General features: G+C 35.5%; 1 protein-coding gene across 3 annotated transcripts in view; it reads left to right on the forward strand.

The window, feature by feature from the left end:
* Positions 1 to 18630, forward strand: part of Aebp2 (AE binding protein 2) — a 131706-nt gene that overhangs the window by 13760 nt on the left and 99316 nt on the right. For 2 of the 3 annotated variants that reach the window (XM_047550400.1, XM_047550399.1), the window contains exons 2-3: positions 6349 to 6556; positions 17703 to 17810. In XM_047550400.1, the coding sequence (XP_047406356.1) occupies positions 6349 to 6556; positions 17703 to 17810 (316 nt within the window). The remainder of the gene's footprint in view (positions 1 to 6348; positions 6557 to 17702; positions 17811 to 18630) is intronic. The other variant, XM_047550402.1, reaches the window with a different exon arrangement.

Here is an 18630-nt window from a genome sequence, read left to right on the forward strand (position 1 = left end):
GGTTCACATCTGTTTCAGTGACCTAATTTCTAATTTAGGGACAATGTCCACCTGAGGACAGTGTTGTTTATTGTGTCTCACTTTGAATTAACTTTTTTTAAATTTAGTTTTAGATGGACCTTTATTTTATTTATTTGTATGCGGTGCTGAGAATCGAACCCAGTGCTTCACATATGCTAGGCAAGGCTCTACCTCTGAGCTATAGTAGTAGAACTTTTTAATGGAATTTTTTAATGGAACTAATTTATTTGGAGAAACTAAATTTAAAAAAAAATTTTTTTTCTGATATTGGGGATTGACCTTAGTGCTCTACCACGGAGCTTTTTATTATTTTATTTGAGACAGAATCTTGCAAAACTGTCCACCTTGTCTTTGATCTTGGGTTCTCCTGTCCTAGCTTCTGGAGTCACTGGAATCATGCCTGGTCCAGCACCATGCCTGGTGCAGCAACTTAAATTTATTAGTAAAACTATCTGCCCAAAATGAATCAAATTATATGTAGATGTTATTTTTTGTGTATATGCTAATAACATATAAAACTGAAGGAATGTGTTGTATGCATAGAAAATGAAACTGAGTGTCAGTAATTTTGGTGTATATTATAGGCCATATATTTCATTTCTTTCTTTTTTTTTTATTTGCAGTAATTGGAATTGATCAGGGTCTCTAATGCTAGGCAAGTGCTCCACCACTGAGCTTTGTCCCCATCCTTTTTTATTTTATCTTGATACAGGGTTTTGCTGAGTTACTGAGGCTGGCCTCAAACTTGGGATCCACTTGCCTGATCAATTTTTTTTTTTTTTTTTTTTGAGTCTGTGAAATTTTTATTGATGTCTTTTGTAGTACTTTTTTTGGGGAGGGTTACAACTTTTCGTTTCTATGGTTGTACACAATGTAGATTGATACCATTTATTTAATCATATATACGTAGGGTAATACTGTTTCATTCTACTATCTTTCCATCCCCCACCCCTCCCATCCCATTTTCCTCTACACCATCTGAAGTTTCTTCATTCTTCTCTTCCCCCCACCCCCCTCAATTTTTTTTACATAATATTTATTCAGTTTTTCCTCTGAATATATAGTAATGTGGCAGTTAAATTTTTTGACATTAACTCTTTGCGTTTGTTTAGGGCAAGTCACATACTTTCTGTGTCTCAGCTTCTCTAAAGATGAAGATACTCAGTATTTATGGATTGCCATTGAATGCATTAATATGTGTAAAGCATTTTTCTACTTAATGACTGCATGACATCCTAACATTCAGTGATTTAAAACAGCTGTTATTTTGCCTATGAATCTGCAATCTGAGCATGGCTCAGTAGTCAGCTCTTCTGTTCCTTTTCGTGTCAACTTGTAGAGCAATTTAAAGGCTGGGTAATGGAATCCTCAACGCTCACTGACTTTCTTCATATATCTCTCACATATCTGGTGCCTGGGTTTGAAACACCCAGATAGCTGGGGATTGGAACAGTGGAATTTCTTAAGGCTTTTTGCTCTCCCTGTCTCTGCCTGTGTTCTTTGCAGAATCTCTTCAGCATGGTGGTTTTAGAGGAACCAGGTTGTTTACTTGATAGTTCAGGAATTTAAGCTCTGTGTCCCAAGACAGAACCAGACTTAAAAACTGTATTTCCTTTTATGACCTAGTCTTGGAAATCTGGTAGTACCACTTCTGTAGCAGTCTCAGACCTGCTCACATTCAAGGGTGTTAACATAGACCCCATCTATGTGACACCACATTTTAAGAAGAGGAGTGGAATGAGATGTTGTGTGTGTCTTTGAAAAATGCAACCTGACAGAAGCACATAGAATAATGCAGAACACATAGCAAATGCTCAATAAGTGTCAGCTGTTATGCAGAGTAGAGAGTGCCTGTTGTGATACAGATTTCAATATGGTAAATTACATAATCCCTTTTTTCATGAAGAGAAATTCGTGAGTATCATCAGGTAGCTGATTTTCTTGTACCTATTTCAACTGGTTGAGGTTTAGCTTTTAATCTCTTTGTCAAGCTTATAGTAAGTAGCAGTGCACATAATTGTAGTCTGTTCCAACAAAGAATTGAGAAATGTGTAGTATCAGGTATATAACTTCAGACTTTTCAAGCTACAGGGTATTCTCAAATACTTTGCATTGTTTTGGAATTTTTACCTTCAATTTGATTATAAGTATAGGAGAGATGTACAATATTTCTTGTAATGAGCAGGGATTTTATTATAGATGAAAGGAATATCACCTGTAGCTAAATAGTAGTTTACCTTTTTATTCCATTAAATTAGGAGTTGTATGTGTGGTTCTGATGCCGTTTATCTAAATTTGATACATATGCTTTGAAAAACTGTGTGTGTGTGTGTGTGTGTGTGTGTGTGTGTGTGTATAAAACATATTTAATTTTTTTTTTAAATATTGTGACTTGAGCCCAAGGATACTCTAGCACTGAGCTATATCTATATCCCCATCCCTTTTTAAAATTTTTGTTTGTTTGTTTGTGTAGGTACTGGTAATTGAACCCAGGGCTCTCTACCACTGAGCAATATCCCAGCACATTTTTTTGATCATTATTTTTTGAGACATCATCTCAATAAATTTCCCACGCTGGTGTTGGACTTGAAATCCTGGCTCAACCTTCTGAGTAGCTGGGATTATAAGTGCGTGCCATGGTGCCTGACTGACGTACTCTTTCAGATGAATGTTATTACATACAGACTGACTAAACAATGCTTAGTGTTCATAGTTATTTCAACTTTTGTTTTTTGTGTGTGTTTCTCTTGACCTTACTGACCTTGTCCAGTTGAAAACATTGATTTGGCTTTGTTTTCAACTAATTTTGCACTTTTAAATAAGATTGTGTGGGTAGAGGGTTAGAGGGTTAAAAATGACATATACAGTGAAAGAAAAGTTTCTCTCCTGTAGCCTTCCTTTCCTTTTGGCAAGTGTCTTTTTGGTTTGTGTATCCCTTCAAGAAGAGGCTATGCCCTTAGAGGATAACTCTGTTTATATCTTAAGTCCATCCTCATTTAGGTATGCAAATTGGAACTTTACTACCCCATACTGTGTGTGTGTGTGTGTACAGTACGGTTTGGGGATTATTCCACTGTAATTTGTTGAGGTTTATTACTGTTCCTGAGATTGTTTATAAATTGGGTATGATTGATTATTCACTTGAAACTGCAAATATTTGCCTTTGGAGTTAAATTGGTATGGTTTTGTAAATAAGTGCTTTTATAGTTGATATTTTAACTTGGATAAAGCAAGTGGTAAGGAAAAGAGGCAGTGATACCAGGGTTAAGGGTCTGGTGAAACTTGAAATTTCTAGGAGTTAAAATATGTATTTTGATATTTAAAAACCCACTGTATTCACAGTTTATTTGTGCAGCAACAAACTATATGAAAATTCAGACACTTGAGAGCTGTTTCATATTTGAGAGTAGTTTTATTACTTTTTTTTTTTGTGGTACTGGGTATTGAACCCAGGGGCACTGTGTCACATAGCTACGTCTACAGCCCTTTATAGTTTTTTTAAATTTATTTATTTATTTTGAGAGATGGTGTCACTAAATTGCTCAGTCTTTTCAAGGTTTCTATCCTCCTTCCTCAGTTTCTGGAGTAGCTGGACTTACAGGCATGTGCCACCTTGCCTGACACATTTGAAAGTTTTATGGAGTTTTACAGTGAAGCCTTAGGAGTTGAAATTTAGAATTACAGAGTTTTACAGTGAAGCCTTAGGAGTTGAAATTTAGAATCTGTATTAACTGGTAGATAGTTAGCCAGATGAATTTAAATACTAGAATATTTAATATTCTTTAAAAGAAATTTGAGGGTTTTTTTGGGGGGTGGGTGGGTATTGGTGTTTTACCTTTAATCTACATCCCCAGCTTTTTAAAATTTTTTATTTTGCAACCCAGTCTTGCTAAATTGATTAGGACCTCAGTCTCCAGAGTGACTGGAGATTATAGGTGTGTGCCACTGTGCCTGGCTTGAGATATGCTTTATATCTGAAGCATCCTACACAAAAATTTTTGCTTATTTTAAAAATGTTTTTATTTGGTGTTAAATAATTAGGTTACATAATAAATTAATATAATTTATGTTAATTTTCTGAGGTGTGAATCAATAGGTTATATTGGTATATAGTGAATGTTCTTTTTAGAAAGTATGTGCTGAAATAATTGTGTCATGATGTTTGTAACTTTGAAATGATTCCAAAAAACGTTACATTACCATGTAGGGTGAAATATTCATTGGTTTTGATGCAAATGCACTGTGTCTTTGAAATAAGATGTTATAAGGGGGTAGCGTGCCTCCTTAAAAGTTAATATAAAGCTGGGTGTGATAGTGCACACTTGTAGTCCCAGCACTCAAGGGCAGAGGTGGAGTTTGAGGTCAGCCTAAGATTCATAATAAGACCTCATCTCAAAAAAAAAGTTAATCACAACTACTGATTTTTTTTTTTTTCTTTCCTTTTTTTTTTTTTTTTAATGTGTGTGTGCTTCTTAGAATTGAATCTAGGGGTGCTTTATTACCGAACTACATCCCCGGCATAATTAAAAAAAATTTTTTTTTAGTTGTCAATGGACTTTTAAAAATTTTAATTAATCTGTTTATATGTGGTGCTGAGAGTTGAACCCAGTGCCTCACACATGCTGGGCAACTGCTCTACCACTGAGCCACAACCCCAGCTCCCCCAACCTTTTTAGTTATTTATTTTTGTGTGTCTGTGGCAGTGTGGTATTGGGGATTAAACCTAGGGGCTCTCTACCACTGAGCTATATTCCCAGCCCTATGTATATAGATTTTTTTTTCCATACTAGTGATTGATCCCCCAAGAGTGCTTAATCACTGAGCCATATCCCTAGGTCCTCCCACCCTACAACCCTTCCACTTTTTTTTTTTTTTTTGGTGGTGGTGCTGGGGATTGAACCCAGGGTCTTGTGCATTCGAGGCAAGTACCCTACCAACTGAACTATATCCCCAGCCCTTTTTATTATTTATTTTGAAACAGGGTCTCACTAGGTTATTACAGCCTTGCTAAGTTGCTGAGGCTGGCTTTGAACCTGTGATCCTTCTGCCTCAGCCTCCTGGGATTACAGTCCTGTACCATCATGCTCGGCCTTTATACAAAATTTTAGTAAGATCTCACAAAGTTGCCAAGGATGGCCTGAAACTTGTGATCCTTCTGCTGCAGCCTAGAGTAGCCTGGTATTTCTTAAATTACAAGCAGATAACATAGCTTTTGGTGAATTTAGTCTGAAAACATTTTTACCAGTTAACTCTTTAAGTCATTGAAGCTACTTTTATGTCTTTTTATTCATTGGGAAGATAATAAGAAATTTAATTGCTTTTATTTTTATATATTTGTTAATTTTTTTTTTTTATGGTACTGGGGTTTGAACCCAGGGCCTTATATGCTATGTAAACACCGTATCTCTGAGCTCCATCCCCAGCTCTATATCACTTTTAAAACGAAGGATCAAGTGTGATACAGTTTAGTAGTGTGAAAGTTTGAGTATTTTGACCATGATTAGTATGTAATTGTTTTAGTAAATAAGACAATTACTAATATGTAATACTTTATTAAATAACACATAAAAAGGATTGATTGGCATTTTCAGTCTTTTTATTGGATAGAGTTGATAAACTATAAAAAAATGATTGAAATAAGCCTTGGTAACGGTGAAATTCCATCTTAAAAAAAAAAAAATAAAAGACATTTTATTTGGACTTTAGTAAAACCAAGGTCTTGACTTAACTGTGTTCAGGTGATTGAACTGGTGTGTTCAGGGCCTCCCAATTGCTAGGAAAGCTCTACTACTGAGCTAAATTATCTAGTCCCTACTTTTTTATTTAGAAGGGGAAGTACTGCAAAATTTCCCAACTCTTTTAAATTGGAAAGAGGTAAGATGTAGCAGTTAGTTACATATTGATGAATAGAAGTAAAAATTTCAGGTCGACAAATGATTTTCAGACCTGTGAAGATAAATGCTTTGATTTCAAATTATTTATAACTAGAGTTACTTTCTTGTGCTTCTTAAGACTATGGAAGTGATGAGATGTGACAAAGTTGTGTGTGTTGGTCTGTTTTTTTGTGGTATATAGTATTGGGCAGTTCTTATCTGTCAAAGTTGCTTAAAGTCTGGTTTTGAGGTACTGTTGTTTTTCTGCCTCTACTTGTACTTTTATTTCCAACTAAATAATTTCAATTATTGCTGTTTTCTAATGGAGAAATTGGTTAGTAAGCATTATTTGTATGGAGCAGAATGTGGTGGTAATCTTTATTAAATATTTATAAAATCATATTCATGTTAGTAAATTTCTAGGAATAACACAGCCTTTTTTCTTCTTTTGTAGCATAAGCAGTACTATAATGGATGTAGACAGCACAATTTCCAGTGGGCGTTCAACTCCAGCAATGATGAATGGACAAGGAAGCACTACTTCTTCAAGCAAAAATATTGCCTATAATTGTTGTTGGGACCAGTGCCAGGCTTGCTTCAACTCTAGCCCAGATCTGGCAGATCACATCCGTTCCATACATGTAGATGGTCAGCGAGGAGGGGTTGGTTTTGACATTTCTTTTTTTTTTTCCACTCCCTGTTTTCATTAGTTTTATTACTTTATAATTGTTAGTTAGGCCTCCTCCTTTCCCCTGAAAGTAATTTAGGATTATTTTTACACAGGCTTTATTTTTTCAAATGATTATTTTTCTTTCAATTACTTTCCCATCTACTTGATAGAATCAAATGAAAATAGGATATATTATATGTTGGATTTTAGTTTGCTTCTAGGTATGTTATTCTGAAGAATTTAGAATTAAAAAATGTAGTGGAAATAATATAAACGAATATAATGTTTTGAGTTGAAAACACTTAGAAACTGGCATTGTCCTGGATTCCACTTATTAGAGGGTCCTAGATTAACTTTGTTGCTGAAATCAACTAGAGAGACTATTGGTACCAGGATTAGTATGTGCAATCCTATTTAATGACAACCTGAACTCATTATTCGTAAGTAAGAATTGATTATTTCTCCCAGGTCTTGTCAGAATTCATTTAGATAGAAAGTTCTGATTAGTCAGTATTGACCCTTTCATGAATATATTTAATTGTGTCAGCTCATGAAATTTCACGTTAATAGGTGGTGAATAAAAAACTAAGCAAATTAGGTGAGTCACAGTGTAATGGACCAGAATATTAATTTCTAATTATTTTTAGTTTTTGTTTTTGTTTTGGTTACTGGTTATTGAACCCAAGGTTGCTTTACCACTGAGCTACAGCTTCAGGTTTTTTAAATTTATTTTGAGACAGGCCAGGGACTTGCTAAGTTGCTCAGGCTGGTCTTGAACTTGTGTGTGATCTTCCTGTCTTAGCCTCCCAAGTTACTGGTGTGCACTATTGTGCCCAGCTTATTTTCAGCTTTGCCTAAGTTTGTTTTGAACGTTTATCATACTTACTACATATTCCAGAAATTAATTTTATATTGTAAGTACAGATAATTTATTAGGCATGTATCTATCAATATGCCATTACTATTGAGGTATACTATTGCTAAAGTGATTAAAATCTTCACAGTTTAAGTAACTGTTTCCAAGATTGTGTTGATATTTAGATGATAATATTGATGTTAAAAGAACATAGCTGGAACTGTGTGTGTAGGTCAGTAGTTAAGCTCTTGACTAGTATGGGTGAGGCCCTGGGTTCAGTCCTCAGTACCCCCCAAAACAAAAATACAGCCTTGTTAAACACATTTGAAATTTCTTTTAAGAAATACTCATCCCTGTTTTAATGTTACAATGGACCAGAAGTCTTTTGTTTACTCAAACTTGAGATATAAACATATTTGTTTTCTTTAAAACAAGTAAATCTGAGTAAAGCCAGTCAAGTTTTATACTTCCATATGATCTTTTAATGAAACCGTATCCATATTATGGCATTTTCACTGTAAAACCCAGCTTGTTGCTTATTCCTTATTCAGCATATTTAGAGTGAACTGTCTTGCCAGGTTAGTTTCCTGGCTACTACAGAACTGTCTTTTGCCAACCAGTGCTTGATGTGAATTGCTATGTACTGCTTTTGAGACATGGTATATACTTTTTTGTCACTTGACTTAGCATCTTTCTTGTCACTTAGATACTATATATAGGATCACAAATTATGTGGAAAGATCACTGGGCTTCTCTTATGTGTGGGAGAATTTCACATTTCTAAGTCTTAGAGCCTCCAGATTGAGTTGGCACACAGCCTTAAAAGATTTTTTTCAGCTGTTTATAGATTTGTAGGAAAAATGCAGTTACAAACTGAGTTTTATAATTTTCTAAATTAGAAGTATCATGTAATCACCTGCAATTACATGTACCTTATTGGTATTAGAAAGCTAGTTATGAAATCCTGATATTTCTATCATAATTTTATTGAAATTAAAATTCTCTCATGTTGTTTTTTGAAACCTTATTTAAAATATTTCTTTATTACAAATAATGATTTCCTAGCTGATTTTTAGAAGTAAAACTGTTTTGACCAAAGAAAGGAGTACTGATTTTTCAAGGACATTGATTTGCTTCATTATAAGGGTAAAGAAATGTACACATTTTCTACATATCAATCACTGGTTTAGAGACTTAAGTTTTCTGAATAATGAAGCGTGAATGATAATTTGATACTTCGTACTGTTATAAAAGACACAAGAGAATCTTGAACTGATTTTGTAGTTTGAGGTTGGATCTTGTGTTTTGAAGTATAGTTGGTGGAACATTGAATTTTTTTTTTTGGTTTGTTTTAAATGGTCTCCTTGAAGATAGCTTAAAAATTGTTTTTTAACTATTTAAGTAAATTAAGTAAACCACATTAAGTAAATTCATTGTGCAACCATCACTAACTACGTATCTCCAGGACTTTTTCACCATCATCTCAAACTTAAGTCAATAACCATTAAACAAACTCATTCTCTTCTGCTACTACCCCTGGTTACCACTATTCTACTTTCTGCCTCTGTGAATTTGACTTATATATATATATATATAAGTCATATAATAACTGAAAAGCATTTGAATTTATGACTTGATTGATTTCTTATTTCTTCTTTCTGTCCTAAGTGTTAAATTGTCATCATGGAATAGAAACAGATGAGGAAAGAATTGGTAACTCTAGATTTTATTCTCCTGGTTATTGAAAGATGACAATTCTGCTGAAGCAGTAAGTTAGGCAAGATCTAAGTACCAGGCTGAGGTTTTAGCTCAGTTGTAGAGCGCTTGCCTGGCACGTGTGAGGCACTGGGTTCGATCCTCAGCACCACGTAAAAATAAATAAATTAAAAAAAAAAAAAGTTATTTTTGTCCATCTACAACTAAAAATATATTAAAAAAAAAATCTAAGTACTGTATTCCTGTTCTTCTCATTTCACTATAATCCTCACCCTAGGAAAAACCAAACCAAACCACCTTTCAACAGCTTAGGACTCCTTCCCCACCAGGTATTTATGTTGATATGTACCTATAAACTTAAATTAGGTTTGGAGGCAGAAGTCAAGTGCAATTTAGATTATCCTAACTTTTTTATATATCAGAGTGGATGGATGTTTGAGTTTACATTAAAAAAACTAACCATTTAAACAACAAATTATATATATTTACGTGTATTAATTTTTTCAGTATTTGGGGTTAAACCCAGAACCTCTCCCATGGTAGGCAAGTGCTGTACCACTGAGTTATATCCCCAGCCCTTTTTAAAAAATAAGTAGTCAAGCTGTGGACATTGGTGTACACCTATAATCCCAACTACTCAGGAACCTGAAGCAGGAGCACTGCAAGTTCAAAACCAGTCTGGGCATCTTAGTGAGACCCTGTCTCAAAATAAACTATAAAATAAAAGGGGCTGGGAATGTAGCTTAGTGGTAGAACACCGCTGGGTTCAATCCCCAGCACCGCAAAAATAAATAATTAAATAAATAAATAAAATAAATAGATAAAATACCTTTTGTGTTAAGTATAATAGAATTGTGTCTTTGAGCCTATAGCTCTGGGCATTATTGGACTCCCAAAACTAGACCCTGAGCTATTTTATGAATCAAATTTCAAACTCTTGTTGTGGCTGTGGCTCAGTAGTAGAGCACTTGCCTAGTACATGTGAGGCACTGGGTTCAATTCCCAGCATTACTTAAAAAAATAAATAAATAAACAAACTCTACTGTCTTAATATATACCTACGTCTTAGTGGGAGGTTCATTTTCTTGAAGTTTTGTGATTCAGTAAAGTCCATTCATGTACTATTCTTTCTGCCTTAACTACTTCTCACATTAAAAAGAATTGCTAGGTCAAAGGCTGGTGGTGGTAGGGGAATTGTCAGGAAAAAAAAATCAGTTTTCTCAGTGTAAGATTTGTGTTTCAGTTTATTTACTTTTGTGTATATTCTTGGTGTGTTTTTGTTGGGAGGCAGAATAAGGCATTTGTTGGAGTGATGGAATAATAGGGTATTATTTGAGGATGAATATGGCCTGTCACTTTTATATCTTATAAAATTTTTATATGAAATTCGCGGGAGGGTTTCTACTTTTTAAAATCAGTCTTAGGAGTGTTTTTGTTTGTTTGTTTGTTCTTTTGTTTTGTTTTGTTTCCATTTGTAGTTCTGGAAATCGAACCTAGGACCCTTATACATGCTGTGCAAGTTCTCTACCACTGAGCTACCTCCCCAACCTTGTCATTTTGAGTTTTGATTACCATCCTGGTAATGTCCTAAACATAACATAAAATGGGTCATATCTTTTATAAGAAATGAGAAATATTTTAGTTTTATGACGATTTTTTCCCCCCAATACTGAGATGAATTCAGAGCTTCACACCTGTTAGCCAAGCACTCTAAGGTGTACATTCCCAGCATTTTTTTTTCCCCTTCATATTGGGGGATTAAACCCAGGGGTGATTTACCACTGAACTACATCCCCAGTCCTTTCTAGTTTCTTTGAGACAGGGTCTTTCTAAGTTGCTGAGAGTCTCTTTTAAGTTGCTCAGACTGGCCTGGAACTTGGTTTCCTCCTGCTTTAGCCTCTTGAGTCAGTGGATTAACAGGCATGTACCACCATGCCTGGCTACTCTGGCCCTCTTTAATTTCTATTTATTTATTTATTTATTTATTTATTTAAAGTTTAGATGGACACAATACTTTTGTTTGTTTTTATGTAGTGCTGAGGATCGAACCCAGAACCTCATACGTGCTAGGCAAGTGCTCTATCACTGAGCTACTCAAGTGCCCCTTTTTAAATTTTATTTTGAGACGTGATCTTGCTGAGTTGCCCAGGCAGACCTTGAATTTTCCATCCTCCTGCTTCAGCCTCCTGAGAAGCTAGAACAGGTATGCACCACTGCTCTGCTGGCATTTTCAAAGAGCAAAACAGACACACTAATTGGATCCATAAAGTATTTTACTTTTGTATGTTTACATGTTGTAAAAGAATGAACTTTTAGCTGGTAGCAGTGGTGCATGCCTGTAATCCCAGCAACTCAGGAGGCTGGAGCAGAAGGATTTCTAGTTCAAATGCACCTCAGCAAATGAATGAGGCCCTAAGCAACTCAGTGAGACCCTGTCTCTAATAAAATTTAAACAAGGGCTGGGGATGTGACCCAGTGGTTAAGCACTCCTGGGTTCAATCTCTGGTACTCCCCCCCCCCCAAAAAAAAAGAGCTTGAAGTTACCATTAAATCCTTTATATTAAATCTTTTGGTATATTTTACTGATAAAAAAAATCTAATTGCTCAATATAACTAGACATTTATTTATTTTGGTATATAAATTATGCTTATCTGCTGTGCATTTAAAATATACTTAACTGCTCATAATTTATTAATAACTGAATTTCATCATGCATAGTTAGACTTCTGTCTGGTTAATGTTACATTCTTTTGGAATGCATTTTTCATTTGCTTACAGAAAATTTTAAGGGATTGATTTGTTTAAGGTATGAGTATTAATAACCAAGCAAATTTAAGGCATTTACCTATGTTGTCATACAACTTGTTACAGGAATAAACCATATATAAATTCAAATAAATATAGTTTTATGTCCATTCAGGGATATTGACCAAAGTTAAGGGAACTAAACCTACCCTTAAATTCCAGGTTCATTACTAGCCTCCTTTTTGAGTATTGTGGAGATCTCTGAAGGTAAAGCTGACCCATTGCAACAGAATTCAGTTAGGTTTCCTAGAGTTCTCAACAGAAAACCCATTGCAATGTTAGATCTCTACGTCTTATATGTTAGGTCATTTGTAAATCTGAAGATTCTTTGGTAGTTCAAAAATATTCTTTCAATGACTATTTGTTTTGGTTTTCCTGGACTGTGCGGCAGAAAAATAATGATTGCTATTATTTTGGAAAGGCACCTTTAGTATCTAAGATAAATGCACTTTTTTTCTATTGTCTAGGCTTTCTAAGAAAATATATTTCCATAGTGTTTTGGAATTATAGAATGTGTGCTCCTATTTTTGATGAAAGGAAATAGAGACTTGGATGAAGTTAATCTTCCAAGATTATTTCATAGTTGTAAAGTGCTAGATAGAATTCAGAGTATATTTTCCACTTATAGTATGTCTAGTATACTCTGTACTACACAAATCTCTTTTTTTTGGGGGGTGGGTAACAGGGAGTGAATCCAGGGGCACTTAACCATTAAGCTACATCGCCATGTCTCCAGCCCTTTTTTGTTTTTTTTATTTAGAGACAGGATCTCACTGAGTTACTCAGGGCCTGGATAAGTTGATGAGACTGGCTTTGAACTCGCCATCCTCTTGTCTCAGCCTCCTGAGCTGCTGGGATTGCAGGCATGTACCTTCACACCCAGCTGCTTTACACAAATCTCTGTCATCAGTGATTGGACTATGTACCTCTGCCTTAATATTTTAATTAAAACAGTCATTTTAAAAATTGTCATTAAAAATATGGTCCATGGTGAATTATATTCTTGAACCATATTCCTTCCTTTTTAAATTTTTATTTATTTAACTATTTATTTATTTTTGTGATTCTGGTGGAGTCACACCCAGGGCTTGGTAGATAAGCATTGTACCACTGAGCTACATCCATATCCCTTTTTTATTTTATTTTGAGACAGGGTCTCATTAAATTGCCCAGATTTGCATCACACTTCCAATCCTCCTGTTCCAGCCTTCTGCATGCTTGGCTCCTTCCAAATGTGGGTTGAATCTGAATTGTCGTGTTTGGTTTTCACGTTAATTTTTACAGTAGAAGCATTTCTAAAAATAGTATAAAGTTTCCTCCAGCCAATTGTGCATCTACTAAGTCTCAGGTTTGAGAAAGACTCTGTTATCAGATTTTGGACTGCTTTTATCAAAGGGTCTTCCTATAACGTAGGTTAGGAAAGGAAATTTAGGTTTTGCAGTTTGGTGGTTTTTGTAGATACCTCATGGATTTTTAGTACTGGTGGTGTGTGTCAAGACTATCCTTGTGGAAGCTTAGTGCTCGCCCCTTCAATTATTTTAAAAATATTTTCTCAAATGCAGCTAAACTTCATTAATGTTGGTCTCTTTATACATTTCACTTTCTATAAAATTCATTAGGTTGAAGGTTTTAAATCTGAAGGTATTGCTTTAATAGCGTTACTAGACATAATTACATTTGGAGTCTAGACCGTACCTACTCACTAGTGAAGGCTGTATCAAGTAATTATGTGGTCTGCCATTGCCTCCATAGTCATGTTTGCTGCTAGGGGGAAGAATTCTAGGTCAAAGATTGTTTTTCCCCAAACATAGTAGTTTGGCTATTATAAATAGAGGCAGTGTTTATCTGAAAGGAGCTATAAGTCCTATGTTTTTTGAATAGGGGCCACTTAAGAGTTGTATCAATAGAATTCTTCACTGTTAAAAGATAGTTACAGAAATGATGTTAAATTTTCCCTAATACTTTAAGGCATTTTCTGGTTATGTGGTATCACTTGTGAGAAGAAAGACCTTTTTTCTGGGAGGAGGGGGGCTTGGAATTGAACCCTTGGGCATGTTACCACTGAGCAACATCCCAAGCACTTTTTATTTTTTATTTTGAGACAGGGTCTCGCTAAGTTGTTGAGGCTGTCCTCAAACTTGTAATCCTTCTGCCTCAGGCTCCTGAATTGCTGGGGTTTTAGGTATGCACCACTATACCTGGCACTTGTGAAAAAACTGCAAACTAACCCAATTCTTATTACTTTGGATTGAAAATTTAAGAATTAGTCTAGTAGCTTTGAGTGAAGAAATTGGTAGATAGTATTTAATATCTGCGTGTGATTATCAAACAGTATTGAATTTCTGTAGCATGTAACTTTTTAATTCTTTGTCCTAGATTTATTTTTTTAAAGTCACTTTTAAAACTCTGGAAACCTCAAGCATCATTTTATAACATGTGCTAGGATAAGGAATATGAAGGAGGATATGTTATGACTTCCTCTATCTACTTAAATGAAAGAAAATAGAAATCTGTGGAATCAGGATGGGCATCAGCATCTAAATAACAGGGTCCAGTGTCAGTAGTGGTATAGGCTTGTTAGACCTATTTGACAAAAGGGTATTTTCTTAGAGTAAAAGTTGACCTCAGTTATTTGTTCCCAGATTGTTGATGTTTTTTAGTTTTCTGAAAAATTTATTTTAGCCAGATGTTTAATTTTAGACTAGATATTTAAAAGTATAACTTCCTTCCTTCCTTCCTTCCTTCCTTCCTTCCTTTCTTTCTTTCTTTTTTTCTTTGTGGTGCTGGGGATTGAAGCCAGGGCCTTGCACGTGCTAGGCAAGTGCACTATCATTGAGCTATCTCCTCTATTCTCAAAGGATGTTTCTACAGTTCCTTGTATATCTTCGATATGTTCTATATGTAGTACACTGTAGTATTAAAATATAATGGTTCTTACTTTAGGGGAAAAATAACCTAAAAGTGGTTCTTTGAAGGTAATGGTTGCAGTAGTTGGGGAGCAATTTTCAATGTTCAATTTGATGAAGTACCATCAGTTAGTAAATTGATATCTCAGCAATAGGAAGTTTATAAAGATTTGGTTTTTAGAGTTGATACTTTTAAATCTAGTCATACTCAGTTGCTTGAACATAAGAATGTAGGTCCGTTATAATAGAAAAGCTCATGTCCAGCTGGGAATGGTGGTGCACATCTGTAATCCCAGTGTTTCAGGAGGCTGAGAGAAGAGGACAAAAGACTCACAAGTTCAAGCCAGCCTAGAGCCTAGGCAGGTTAGTGAGACCCTGTCCTTTTTTTTTTTTTTTTTTTTTTTTTTTAAAGGTACTGGGGATATAGTACCTGTATTCAATCATGAGTGCAGAGGGCAGGAGCAGAAAAGAAAGCTCATGTCTAGTCAAGCATAGTAGTGGTCGTCTATAATCCCAGTTCCTCAGTAAGCGGAGGCAGGAAGATGACAAGTTTGAGGCCAGTGTCATCAATTTAGCAAGATCCTGTCTCAAAATAAAAAATAAAAAGTACTGGGGAGGTTGCTAAAAGTAAATTGAAAAGGCTGGGAATGTAGCTCAGTGATAAAGTGCTCCTGGGTTCAATCCTTAGTATCTTTAGTACAACAACAAAAGGGGTGGGGCGCAGTTCAGTTTAGATTGCCCTGGATTTAATCCCTAGTATCCACCCCCCCCCAAAAAAAAGGAGCCTCTGTCCCATGCTTTTACTGCTATATATTTTTTTAAAAAATTTTTAAGTCATAGATGGACACAATACCTTTTGTTATATTTATTTTTATGTGGTGCCAAAGCTTGAACCCAGTGACTTATACATGCTAGGCAAGCACTCTACCACTGAGCCATAACCCCCAGCCCTTTTACTACTATATCAATTCAATATTTTGTGTTAAAAATTTCCTTCATAATTTAGAGTTTTGAAATAGTTTTTTTTCCCCTGATACTGGGGATTGAATCCAGGGCACTCTACTACTGAGTTGTATATGTGTGTGTGTGTGTGTGTGTGTGTGTGTGTGTGTGTGTGTATATATATATATGTTTTTTTTTTTTTCCCTTCCTTTTGGGAGTAGGTCGTACCAGGCATTGAACTCAGGGGCACTCAACCACTCAACCACATTCCCAGCCCTATTTTGTATTTTATTTAGAGACAGGGTCTCCCTGAGTTGCTTAGTGCATCACTTTTGCTGAGGCTAGCTTTAGACTCACATCCTCCTGCCTCAGCCTCCCAAGCTGCTGGGATTTCAGGTGTGTGCCATTGTGCCAGATTGAGTTATATTTTGAGATGGGATCGTGGTAAATTGCCTAGGCTGGCCTTGAATTTCTAATACTCCTGCTTCAGCCTCTGGGGTAGCTGGGATTACAGGTGTGTGCAACCTTGCCCCGCTTTGGAATTAATTCGTTCTCTCTCTCTCTCTCTTTCTCTCTCTTTTTTTAAAACACTGGGAATTGAACACAGGGGTGCTTTACACAACTATGTCCCCAGTCCCCAGCCTTTTTTATTTTTTACCTTGAGACAGGGTCTCACTAAGTTGGTGAGGCCTGTGAATTTGTGATTTGTTGTATTTCAGCCCCCTGAGTCACTGGGATTACAGGTTTGGGCCATTGGACTTGACTGGAATTAATTTGTGTGTGTGTGTGTGTGTGGGGGGGTGGTGCTGGGAATTGAACCCAGGACCTTGTGTGCTTGCAAGGTAGGCACTCTACCAGCCCCTGGAATTAATTTTTCATGGATAGAACAGTTTAGTAATAAATAATGTTAGTATGCATATGAGTGTAAGAATTCATGGATAGAAAAACTATAATTTGATTTTTTTTTTTTTTTTTTGTACCGGGGATTGAATCCAGGGTCACTTAACCATTGAGTCACATCACCAGCCCCCCCCCCTTTTTTTTTAAATTTTAAGTATTACATTATACTTTATTTTTTTAAATTTATTTTTATTGTAAACAAATGGGATACAAGTTGTTTCTCTGTACATGGAGTAAAGGCATACCATTTGTGTAATCATACATTTACATAGGGTAATGGTGTTTGATTCATTCTGTTATTTTTCCTTCCCCCCACCCCTCCCATCCCTCTTTTCCCTCTATACAGTCCCTCCTTCCTCCATTCTTGCCCCCTCCCACCCCCATTATGTCCTTTTTGTTTTATTTTGAAAAAGGGTCTTGCTAAATTGCTTAGAGCCTCGCTAAGTTTCAGAGGCTGGCTTTAAACTTGCAATCCTCCTGCCTTAGCCTCCTAAACTGGTGGCATTACAGTGTATGCCACCACACCTGTTGATAATTTGATATAGAAAGTCATTCTTTGAAGTTGAAAACATCAATATCTTTAATAATAAATAATATAATAAACATTAATTGACATTTTAATTTTCACTATTTGTGCCTTTGTTTTTTCCTGATCTTAAAAATTAATAGATGCTTGTTCCCTTATGTAGTAACTAAAAAATATAAATAATGGCCTATTGTTCTTCTTCCTAGAGATATATGTCTTTATTTTATATGTTTTCTTACGAATGGCACTCTTAACAATCAGTGTGTCAGTTCCTTATTGAGTGAGCAGCCTTAGGGGAGTAGGATTAAAATTGTGCCTTGTCTGAAACTTCATAAAGTTAGTTATATGAAGCATTTTGATTGTTGTATACATTAAATGGCTTTTCCTTTTCAATTGAAGACTTATATTATGTTCATTGCATTAACAAGGAATTGAACTGTTTGTTGAGATAAGTGATGAAAATTATTATGGCTCTTCTTTTAACAGGTATTTGTTTGCTTATGGAAAGGTTGTAAAGTATATAACACTCCATCAACCAGTCAGAGTTGGTTACAGAGGCATATGCTGACACACAGTGGAGACAAACCTTTCAAGGTATGTATGTGAGGGTTTTTTTCTTTTGTTTGTTAAACTTCAACTTAAGGTTTTTTTTTTTTTTTGGTATTGGGATTGAACCCAGAGCCTCCAGCGTGCTAGGCAAGCATTCTGCCACTAAGATAACACCCCCATCCCTAAGCCGGCATGTTTCTTACTGGATATACCTTTGTCCTTCTAAAATATTTTTAAAAGAACTATTTGTTTTAGTATTCATACAGGCGCATAGGTTTGGAAAGTACTTGTAGATAATTTTATCCAAAATGTTTAGTTTGAAGAACAGAAAAAAAAGTTGCTGTTAGGTGAGGGTCTTAAAAATAACTTGTGGGTAGGCTGATGACTTTAAGCTATGTCTGTCACTTGACTGTGGTTGATCCCTTGTGATCTGATTGTTTTCTCAGTGTTAGAGATTTCAGCATTATTAGCAAATAACACAGACTGTTGCATTAAGTAAAGAAATTGTAGATCTTTAAGGTATTCCTTTCAGTTTTGAGATCACACTACTGAGCTTAGTTGTAAAATCACTCTGTCCAAGTAGATATGTTCTGGGAAATTTTTAAAAAGAGCAAGTTTTGCCAGTCTTGGTGGTGCATGCCTGTAATCCCAGCAACTTGAGACTGAGACTGGATGATCACAGGTTTGAAGCCAGCCTGGGCAACTTAGTGAAATCCTTGGCAATTCAGCAAAATCCTGTCTCAAAATAGAAAATGAAAAAGAACTGAGTACGTAGCTCAGTGGTAAAGTATCCTTGGATATAATCCCCAGTACAAAAAAGAAAAGTTTTTTTTGCAAAAATTGTTTTCCATTTATTTCCATTTTC

The sequence above is a fragment of the Sciurus carolinensis genome, chromosome 4 (assembly GCF_902686445.1).
Source record: "Sciurus carolinensis chromosome 4, mSciCar1.2, whole genome shotgun sequence".
NCBI classification, from domain to species: Eukaryota; Metazoa; Chordata; class Mammalia; order Rodentia; family Sciuridae; genus Sciurus; species Sciurus carolinensis.